This window comes from Mya arenaria, chromosome 12, assembly GCF_026914265.1.
Source record: "Mya arenaria isolate MELC-2E11 chromosome 12, ASM2691426v1".
Classification (NCBI taxonomy): Eukaryota; Metazoa; Mollusca; class Bivalvia; order Myida; family Myidae; genus Mya; species Mya arenaria.
Window position 1 is genome coordinate 47,255,485 of NC_069133.1, and position 12,242 is coordinate 47,267,726.

The 12,242-nt window shown below is 32.3% G+C and overlaps 1 protein-coding gene across 1 annotated transcript in view; it reads left to right on the plus strand.

The window, feature by feature from the left end:
- The first annotated feature begins 780 nt into the window (after positions 1–780).
- Positions 781–12,242, plus strand: part of LOC128212190 (uncharacterized) — a 72,708-nt gene continuing 61,246 nt past the window's right edge. The window contains exon 1 of the mRNA XM_052917515.1: positions 781–2,506. Coding sequence (XP_052773475.1) covers positions 1,561–2,506 — 946 coding nt within the window. The 5' untranslated portion in view covers positions 781–1,560. The remainder of the gene's footprint in view (positions 2,507–12,242) is intronic.

Below are 12,242 nucleotides of genomic sequence, written 5' to 3' on the forward strand. Positions count from 1 at the left end.
CACTCATATCCCAACAATCCTTAATAAAGATAAAACGCAAAAGGTAAATCTTATCAAAGTATGCATTAACTTGAGGAAACTTATCAATAAAACAAATAATAATAAAAAACGAAAAGGTAAACCCCAAGTACTTCTATGATTAGAGATCCCAACTCTATCTGCAGACGTAGGGAAACAATTTAGAGCACCTAATGCAAATAATTTTCAAAGGTACGATGCAGTCAACGTTAGAAACCAAAAACATCAAAACTCCAAAAATAGGTGGTCTATTAAACCAATTGGCCAAATAAAAATATGGACAAAAAAAGAAGGGTATAAAGCAGACGATTCTTGATTCTCAATTATTAAATCACGCGACATATTGTTTTCCCCTTTGGTAAACACTCTGTAAATGCAATGAAAACTGAAAGGACAAGCCTCCCGGCCAATGTTGAAACGTGCACGATGATACTGTTAAGTGGGGTAATTAACAAAATAACATTTTAATAAAACACTTTTATTTCAATTTCAAACCATTCATTAATGTAATATCATTTATATTTCATTTACTTGAACGTATTACTCTTATAACATGACACGATAATGCTTTTAAAACCGATATTTAAGGCACTGTATGAATAATTCACTCGACTAGATAATTTCATTATTACCTTAATTTCATAAACGTCTACTTTAATATCCACTCATGGAATGTAATTTTAGATGATTTAAAATAGCGTACCAATTTGCAGTTACAGCGAGTTATAGATATAAATTATCATTTAGATACAGTACGATACCTGGCTTATGGCGTCTTCAGTGCATCTTACGAGATTTACAATGCAGCAATAGTGGTTTAAAATACACTGGAGCAATGTTCAAACACAGCGAGGGGACCATACCGTAACATTGTGAAAATTGTAACTTAGTTGTGTCTGATAAATTCATACATTGCTTAACATTTACATTTCATTAATAAGGTTCTATATACCTAAAAAATGTTTATGACGTGAACAGTGGTAATGGAACATTATATGTTCATGGTTGATTCGAGAGACTTACAGATAAGAAATATTGCACCTATTCTTATGAATCAATTGTAGAATAGTTTATAAAGTGAGAAGAGCGAGAATTATTTGTGCTAAAGCTATTGGATTTAAAACATGTCGTAGAAATATTAAATTTGTACATTAATATTTTTCTATCTATTAGGACTAGAAATGCAAAGTTTTTAATCTTTGATAGGTTCTTTTGTAGAGGATATGATATAAATACACACGAGTTAAACATTTAAAAACACATTGACATCAAAACTACATAGATTAAATGTCATGCTTTCAAGGCAAGCTATTTATTTGGGACATAAGTGACACATTACTAATGATCTCGTAGCCAAAGTGAAATATATAATGATATCAGTGTGATCTTGGCGATTACATACAGAGTGAAAAATTGATGTATGGAATACCACTATTAGGCTAACCTGTAAGTATGCCGAGTGAAATTTAGTAAAAATGAAGAAGTATTATGTTCTACCTACGTGAAGCTAAACTATACAAGATTTAAATTATTTATTCTGCAATGGGAGATATACGCGAAATTGTTTTAATAACAACAGTGGTGTTTGTGGTCGTGGGAAGTTTGATTCAATTGGCACTATCAGATCCAATATCGCAATGTGAGATACAGGACGGTAAATGTACATACAATATAAATTTGGCCCCTTCGGGCTCCTGCCAATCGACATTGCTACCACCGGATAAAGAAACATTCATCAGATTCGAAAAGATACCAGAGTCACTCAATTATGTTAATGATGAGAAAATGAGCCAGATGCAGCAAGACTTTAATACCGTGAAGTCAGACCATGAGAATAGAATAAAAGAATTAGAGAGTTCCATTCAGAAAGTTCTTAGAAACTCTATTCCTACAGTACCCATTGGATACCAAGACCACCGTACGGGCTATGATACCATACCTCTGGAAAGAACTAGACATGTGGAAAACAATGGCGTCAAGGAAGTGGAATCAGGAGACAACCTTCTCATTTTTAGACTCCAAAGTCAGTTTAATAGAATGAGAACTTCGCTTAGCCAAAAGACTGCAGATTTAGTGGAGGTTGGAAACAAATTAAACGAGACTACTGATCTGTTGACTGCTGCACAGAGGCAAGCACTAGATTCCTCTACCAAACTAGTCGAATTTGAAACCAAAGCAACTGTATTAGACCGCGAAACAAATATCCTGAAAAACAAACTAAAAGACAAAACAGAACGACTAAAGTATGCCACTGAACGATTAAACACGTCAGAAACAAAGCTTATAAACGTAGAGAATAGATTATACGATGTAGTTCGCTCGGAAGCGACAATAAAAGAAGAGTTGGAAACACTAAAAATTGTGTTAAATAAAACTCAGACAGAACTGAACGCCCTCAGAGAGGCCCATGAAGATTTGCAAACCAAATACAAGAAGACAAGGAATACGCTGGCTAGAAGAGAAGAGGAACTAATGGAATGTTACTCAGGTAGGAAAATTCTTAACCCATCTCTTCTCAACTTAACTAAACCCAAAACAATAATTTTACATTCAATTTGCATGCAATGCAACAATCTGAACTGAGCGTTGTTATCAAGTCAGTAATGCGCTTAATTATGTCGAATAGTAGTTATGCAAAGAAAATAGAATTGAGCGAATATATGCACGAAGCATACGGGGAAGGACAAAGAAAAGCCCCATGCATTTTATACCTCCCCATAATATAATTGAAATAATGTTTAGCTATTTAAGTAACTAATGAAGACCCCACCCACACATCCCAAAACACACAGTTAAATATTTGTTCTAAAAGTAATCGAAACAGAAATTATAAGCCTAACCATACATTACTCGGAAGAAACAAGTATCTATCACAAATACTCAAAGGTCAGAAGGTTTTAAGCACAGGACAGCATCTGTATCTGAATTAATTCGGCCGAAATACCAGCTGTTCGCTATTAAATTGTTCACTCCCTTATTAATCCTCAATTATATCCTATTAAGATGATATAATCAATACATATTTAAATACATTTTGTTTATTCTATTCGGCTGAATGGTTTTGAAAGACGCCTTCATAAATATGTGCACCATAGTGCGTAAAAACTTAACCATGTTTGAATCTTAAATTCGTACATGGTATTATATTAATATCCACTTTGTTGAGATCGTCGCGCCATAATAATGTCTATTGAAATTATATTAAGATATTTGATAATTCTGCATGATCTTTGTAGTGACAGAGTATTAAAAGATAATCGAACGACACGCATATCTGATTCCTGTTTCAAAGACCAATGCTCTTATCAAGCAGAATCTACCTGTTGCCAGTGTAAGATGTAGAAAGCTATTGAAAAGCGAATGTCTATTTTATTGTCGCTTGCAAGTCTTGGTATTCATTCGTAAAGATTTTATGGCCCGGTAGTTGATCATACATCCTCATATAAATATTACTTTAAGGCACAAGCCAGATGTTTCTGCATTTTTGCTAAGAGACTGTCCATTGAGCTATTCGCACGTACATATAAGATATTTGTATTTTTATGATTTCTCGTGTTGGAATAAAACTGATGAATTTTATGTATGATATATTACAAGACGCGACGGTCTCAACAAATTGGATCTTAATATTATACCATGTAGAAATATAAGATTAAAACATAATCAGAGGCGGATCCAGATTTTGGCTTTAATGAGGCTATAACCTCGGGGTGTAACTTTAGACATGTGTCCAATCCCCAATTACCGACATATGTTGTGGTGTCATCCTTTTGATGTTAGAAATGATGCATTACGGTGTTATGCATAATTTTAATCTTTTTCTTCGATATGGACAGATTTCTTTTTACTTAATCCACTTAATCCGCTAGTGGTGATCAAGCTACATATTGTCGAAGCATACACCATCGCTTACTCGAATGGTAATGCTCCTTTTATCCCCTAATCACTGTAGGATTTTGACTGATGTGCTCGTTTAAGTTGTTCCAATCACTATATGCCTTATCAACTGTATTAATGATACTAGTAAAATAAGATACTTCCTTCCAAAGTCTTGTCCCGAAAAATGGATATCTGTAAGAAGTTGATATACTACTGAATGCATTAATTTGTAAAAGGATATACATCCATCCACCATTTCGTATTGCTATTAGCTTTTAATAAATGCTGTGATATACTTATGATACGACATGGGCATGACGTTTTAATGTATTCTGTCATAATTGCAACTTAATCTCGTTTTAATGATATTCAGTAATTTTCAATACGAGATTCAAATTAAATGCACAAAAAACTCATTACCATTATGTATCTTAGGGTTAAGTTATGTATCCTTTTAACTCGACATACGTTACAAAAGGGCACATTATGTAAAGAAAAGAAAAATGTTAACAAGATGCAAGGTCATAAAGATGCATCTTTGTTTAATGCTTTACTGAGGCAAGGTTTTAAACAGACACACTCTCCCCATCTATTCTTTTCACGATTAATGTAAACTTTTGTAAATGAAATATTAAATTTAAAGAAAATATAGACACAATTTAAAGCAAGTCAAAATATATAATTCGTTAATTCTTGAAGGTTTCATATCTTAGCGATATGATAATGTAGAAAAAAGAAACATAACCATATAATAACCCTTTTCTCAATATACATGATGCTATGTTACATTTTATTTTGCCATGAACAGTGAAATAATGAAAATCTCACTGATTTTTAAGTATGTTAAACTACATGACCACAACAGTTGTTTGTATACTGTTATAAACTGATGTTAAGATAAACTATGGTATTTTCCACCACCGTCACAGTGCTCGTTGAACCAACACCTATTTTTGTCTACGCAAAAAAGAGGGAACTTAAGAGGTCGTTACGTTGATTGGATAGTGGGATAATTAATTATTTAGTGCTGTTATTACGACTTTGAACATTATTTTTAGAACAAGTAGATGGCATAGATTCTCTACGTCAATATAATCAAAGCACGAAAAACCTGCAGCCATTTCAAATACTGGTTAATTTTTTACCAACAATTTTATTGATTTGTCAATTTGTATACAGTAATTACTATGAACCGATCAAATAATATGAAATTATCCAACATATATCTTGGTCACAAATGGTCAAGGTTCCATTTAATTGGCTGCTGAATATTTACTTACCAATTAACATAACGCAACCGAAGCATTTGTGATGTGTCTTTGATAACCTTGACCAGTTTGTCTTATCATAGATTGACCTCCGAAACTGGATAAGTTGCTTAGTTCTTTTTATTAAGTCCATTATGAAGCTGAGGATAGTCTAAAATTACAATTCAAGGTTAAAATTACAATAACAAACACGATCTATAATAATGACAGAACTGCTACATTTCAACATTTCGCTATATAACATGTCGTAAAACTGACAGCATCGAAATTTTGATAACTATCATGACTAAAGAAGTGTTACTGAAATTTTGTTTTCTATTCAAATTGAGTTTATTATCCGTAATACATTTCTCATTATTTTTGTCGTGTAGTATCACAGTCTATGCAAAATGATGTTAATATGCATTGTACACATTTTCAACAAACGTATCTTTTGCCTGTAAAGTCTATCGCTGCTCATTTTTCTGATGTTTTTACATCATGCGTTGATCACCGTTGTTGCTATACACGAGCTGGTTGATGATGCTTAGTTCTAGTATATGTTTTATGTTATTATTTGCATTTCTTTTGACCTTGCGCTTAAATTGTCGGTTTCAATGAACATAAGTGAATCTAATACAATTATTAAAAACCTTACGCATTTTATAAAAAAATAAAAAATGGAATGGAAAGTATCCATCATCTGTTCTGGCATAATAATACACTATAACTAAAGTATGAATAATCTTAGTAAGCGTATGTCATTAATGCATTATTTTTTATATTACTGGCGTGGTGGTGGAATTCTTTGCAGGAGAAAGCAGTGCAATGGGAAAAACAAAACAAAGAAAAAGTGCACACATAATGCAACATATCATACAACTGTCAGGTTAATACTTTTGTTTATTAGAGTTCGTTTCTGAATTGACATATTGCAAAAAAGAATTCAGCAGTACAGAAGTTTTTTCTTCATCTTGTGTCAATGATAATGACATTAAACGCTATGGACTAGGTATGTTAACTCAAGTTTCATATTGTATTGATGATCTTGAATATCGTTACCAATAATATGATATTTTAGATTAAGAACAAAGGTCGTTGATCCACCATAAGAGTATTCTGGTGTATATACATTCTGTAGAATATATAGCTTTCTGAATTTAATGTTATTTAGTTGTAAAACAATTGGCCATCTTGTAGGGTCTAGTCAGAACTAGTGATGAGTGTTTGGTGGTACAAGCTCACGTGGATTGTATAATCTTATGTCACAGTTTCTTGTTGATCAACACTTAAATTGTGTACTTAAAAGCTACACTCTATAAAAAAGGTTACCACCCGGACACATCAAGGCATTGCCATTCACCAAAACATATTACTATGCAATGGGATACATCATAAAACAGTACATTAAAACACTACAATACAATGTGATACACTATGATGAAATACAATATACTTTGATCAACCCGAAACACAATGCAATGCAATACAATACTATATGAAATGATATAATGTGATGCATAAAATTACAATATTATTAAATAATAAATTAAAATACAAGACAACATGTAATACGATGCAATACATGCATAAAATACAGCACAATACAATATAGGATATTGCAGTAAAGTGCAGTGTAGCAGGACAACAATTATGCGATACATAGGGCATAGTATCTTATTCGGTTGATCTACTGGGTTGCATGACTTTGAGTTGCTGCATCGAAAAGCCATATCTATTTAACCGTCTTATACCAGTCTAGTCATTAGTTCGATAAGGTGAGATGGACCGTTATATGATCATAGGCTTTGATTCACTTATGCTTGAATTTCTATGATTTCTAGTACAGAAATAAATTTGATACGTTTTGCATGATATATGTAATCAGAGGTGGATAGATAATTGGATTGCGTGGGACCACAACTTCACGGCCTCAACGTTGGACATGAGGCCGCTCCCCCATAACTGAAATATAAATTGTTTAACTGCAGGGATAGGGTTAGGGGATGGGAGTTGCGTTTGTCGTGTCCTAACCAGAAATCGTTTTGACTGAAATGTTTATATATACATATCTATTTTCTTATCCAATATTGACGTAGAAAAATGTTCTAAATCCCCTCAAACTGCTAATGGTGATCGATCTACAAATTGTCGAAGCATCCAGCATCAGGTTACTTGAATGATAATGCTTCTTTTGTCCTTACACATTTTCAAAATCTGACGGTAACTACCTTAATAAATTTTTGTCGAAAATTTGATATCTTTAAGAAGTTAAATTATATGCTCCTGAAGTCATAACTATTTAAATTGATACCATCCACTTTTTGTTGTTTCAATTAGCTGCAAAAAGCTTTTACTAATGATACGATATGGGCTTGACGTGTTTATGTCTTTTGTCATAATTGAAACTTAATTTTGTTTAAGTGATATTCTGTGATTTACAATTAGAAATCTTGTTCACAGTGAAATACATGTGAGTTCTTTCAAATCAAATGTACAAAAACTCATTATCAATATGTATCGGGTTAAGATATGTATCCTTTTAACGCCACCTATTTTTCAAAAGGGCACACTCTGTTTCGAGAAAAAAACTGTTACAAGATGCAAGACCTTGTAAATGCATCTTTGCTTAATGGTTTACCGAAAACAAATTTTAAACCAACATCCCTCCTTATTTCTTTTCATTACGTATTTTGTAAACCTTTGTATTAATGTTACGGAATATAATTTATTGCAAGTCGGAATATTTTATAAATGAATTACTGAAGGTTTACCTTGCAAAGCAATTGCGTAATATAGAAGAAAAAACATAAACAGATGATAACCATTCCTCCAATATACATGATACGATATAACATGATTTTAATCATTGCCAAGAAGAAAAATGATGAAAATTTCATGTAAAATGACATGACGAACCTGGTTGTAAATCCTTATTTCATTGCTTAAAGCTGATGTAAAGATAACCTATAACCGCCACAGTGCTCGTTACACGTATTTTGATCTATGCAAAAGAGCGAGGGAATCGAAACGTTGATTAGAAATTATCTTTTACGACATTTCAGTGTTTTGATATTATAAGAAAATGAAAAAAATGTTATTGTTTCAACAATTAAATCGAATATTTTCACTCTCCTAACCTAATTGAAGCACCTTCCAATCTGCCATCGATTGTAAATTCTGGGTAACTCTTTTTTTTACCGATATTGCTTAATAATTTTGTCAATATGCTTCAAATTATGACTTGTTTCATCAATTGCTGCTGAATATTTACTATTCGATCAACATGACCTGATTAACGCATATCTAAAGTGCTTCTGAAGAAGTTGAAAATACGTAAAATATGACCAAAGGAAGCTTAAAGGATAGGAATATGGAAAGTCTCAGCTAAGTAAACTCCTATTCTACCAAACCAACATTATTAAATATATAAACAGGGACAACGCCACAGAAAAAAAAAACTTACATCATTTTGTGTTCAATACCGGAATAATCTTAAGTTTTAACGACAACTTTTTTTTATCTTTGACCAACATTTACTGAATTTCACAAGCATGATTGATAGATGATGCTTTTTCAAAGAAGTCTAGATGATTGTGTCCCCTTAAACTGGATAAGGTGCTTATATATTTTAGTTTATTTGATATGTTTGTTATCAAGTTAGGTAAAGCCTAAAGTTACCTTTCAATGTAACTTTTACGGTTTGTTATAATGATTAAACTGCATATTTGAGATTTCAGCATTCTAACATTTCGCTATTAAACCGGTCGTAAAACTAACTGTATCGAAACTTTTGTTAATATTATAAATAAATCTTTGCCTGATCAACATCTCCAGTTTATTTCAAAGTCGCATTTTGCAGAAGCATTTCTGAAGTCTTGTTTTCTATCCAAGAAAAGTAAAAAACACATCACAAGTAAATCTAACCCTGACACATCTTTAGCGAAACATATACGTGTTCAATGCTTCGAAATATCGAAATCTGCCAGACCCTGCATTGAGGTTAATCATTTCGTAAATCCGATCGCATTAAAATTTTAACTCACAGCAAGGTTCAAGTGCAAGAAGCTTATGTTTCCATCTTCAGTAATGGAGAAGGTAGTAAATATCATTACAGGTGAATCTCAACTCCAGTTTTATAGCATATTAATGACTTGAATATCATTAACAATATCTTTTTTTAATTGTTAGCATGTGTGCAATACCATAACTTTCTTGTCAAAATGTTATGAAGACAAATTATTTTACGACAGAAATACATCTTGGTAGTATATAGAAAAGACCAAAAGGATATGATTGTGTCAATATTGTTACTTTGAATTATATATTTTATGATTTGCTTACTATTCAAACATTCTTAAAGACTAAAAATCTGCACTTTTGTATTTGGAATTAATTATTAACAACATTAAACACATTATATATGTTAAGGAAATAATATACGCATATCAAGTCTTTGGATCCTTATATATGTATATGTGTAAGATTACGTATTTCGTAAGACATAAACGGACTGTGGGTTTTTGCAGTTCCTAAATACAATAAAAAACACACATCCCATTTAGAATTTAAAATTTAGTGCTTTAACAATACAAACAATTGTATTTCCAACACTCGTCTGTTAAACAATAAGAAATTTTCATTGACTTGCCTCCTCCCGAGACGTTTAAGTTTTAACCGGTCAACCTAGTGAAATTAAACCACACTTTACTCTCTTGGTTTTCATCGAAGACTTACCTAATTCGAACGACTGTATCCATTGCAATTGAAAAAAGCGATGCATTTTGTTACACTCTTTATAGAGAAAATCAGATATGACCCGTGATACATTCTCTATATTTTTTTGACGTGCATTTTCATAGTCGATCCAAGCTGACGTCAATATGAATTGTTAGCATTTTCAACAAACGTCTCATTTCTCTGAAAAGTGTGTTGCTGCTCACTTTTCTGATTTTTTCTTCGTCATGAGGTGATCACCGTTATTGATATATACTGGCTGTTTGTTGATGCACAGTTCTGGTGTATTTTCAATGTTATTTGCTGCATTTCAATTTTGGTCGTGAACTTGGATTGTCGGCTTCAATGAATCTAATAAATTTATCGAAACCTTGACGCATTTTTTTTGAAAATAATGAGAGGAATGCAAAGTATTCACCACCTGTTCTGGCATGATAGTACACAACTACTAAAGTATGAATAATCTAAGTAAGTGTATGCCTATAACGCCTTGTACTCTATATCACTGTCGTTGCACTGGATTTATGTGCCGTGGAAAGAAATGCGATGAAAACAAGCATAGAAAAGGAATAGATATTGCATCAGACTATACAACAGTCAAGTTGATCACTTTGTTAATTAGTGTTAATAACTATAGTAACATTAATATGCAGAGATCAGCCAGATAGAATTTCAAGCGTTGTTTTTTCATCTTGTGTCAATTATGACAATATTAAGCGATATTAGTCTAGTACGTGTACTCAAGTTTGATATTATATTCATCCACCATACGAGTAATTTGGGGTATTCCTCGATTTGAATTTCATGTTATTTAATTTGTTAAGTGCCATCATGCCAAGTGTTTAATGGTTAAAGCGCAGGTGAAATATCTAATCCTACGACACAATTTTAATTTGATCAAAAACATTTAAAAGTTTTACTTAAAATCTACACTTACTGTTACAATTGATGAACATACGGTCACATTGAGACATTGTCATTCATTGATCAACCCGAAAAACAATGCAATACAGTACAACATGATGTGTTAAGAAGCGATATGATGCACACAAATACAATACAATTAAATTATACATTAGAGTATAAAAACATGTAATACGATGCAATGCTTGCATAAAAATACACCACAATAAGGTATAGGGCATTGTAGTAAAATGCAGTGCAGCAGTACAACAATTATGCGAAACATAGGATATAAAGTGTTAGTCGGTTGAACGGCGTGGTTGTAGCACCACAAGTTGCCTGCATACATTTCATGTCTGAAGAGACCGCAGATTAAATGAGATGCGTATTTTAGCAATCAAGCATCATAGACCAAGCGACAGTGGTATTTCTCTTCACGAATCTGTTAAGTATTTAATGAAAAAAAGAAAATATTAATTTTCGTTAAAAGGGCATTTTAATTCGACCAAATAATGGCCTATTTCTCTTAAGTAAAATTGGGGAAGTCGATTTTCTCAAGAGCACTAAGTAATTTTGTAATTCGGAATCCTAGAACATAATGTGTAATACAGACATTCAGTCCGAGTTCTCATATTGAATGTTTATATCATGCAAAACTTTAGACGGAAATTAAATAAATTGGGTATTAAACACATAATTTTTGCATTCAATACAACACAATAAAGTGCAGTGTATAAGGATGTGAGATAATCGGAAATAAACGTCGTCGGCTGGTGGTCTTAAATTTTGTTGGCATCTGTCATGAGTACATTAATCACACATATTGATAAGAATAATTTGATAATAGTATCTACTTAGTTCTGTTCCGATATTCTCTGTTACCAAAAATCAAATACAAAAAGATAGGCTAATCAGTTTCAAATTGATACGAATCGACATTTTCAGTAATTGAACTTAATTTTTTTCAATAAGTTATCGTGATATCAAGCGATAAGAATGTTCGCAATTCTTATTTTTCTACTAGAAAGAAAGATTAAAGGTATTGTTCTGGAATATGCGGGTACTGAAATTACTCAATTTGTAGTAGTTCTATTAAAGGGCAATCAGATTTAAAGCAATTACTTATTTAGTTGTTATGCTGTTATTTGAAAATTTTAGTGCTTACATGAACTATGTGTCTTTGCAAACATTATTATCGAACAAATGCATTTAGTTTAAACAGACACAATGAAATATATTTCATTTATGATCCTAGATATTGTTTAAACTAAATTATACCCATCGTAGTTGTATCTCATCTGATCACAGTGTTAACAGCCTGCTAATAATTCACATGCTGTCTGTCCGATATGTCGTCATTTTCGTCCTCAACAGATTTCTACAAATGTTTTTCAAGCCGTTGCGATTCGAACAACCCCCAAATTTTGGTTCTTTGTTTTCTTAATTTCAACAGGATAA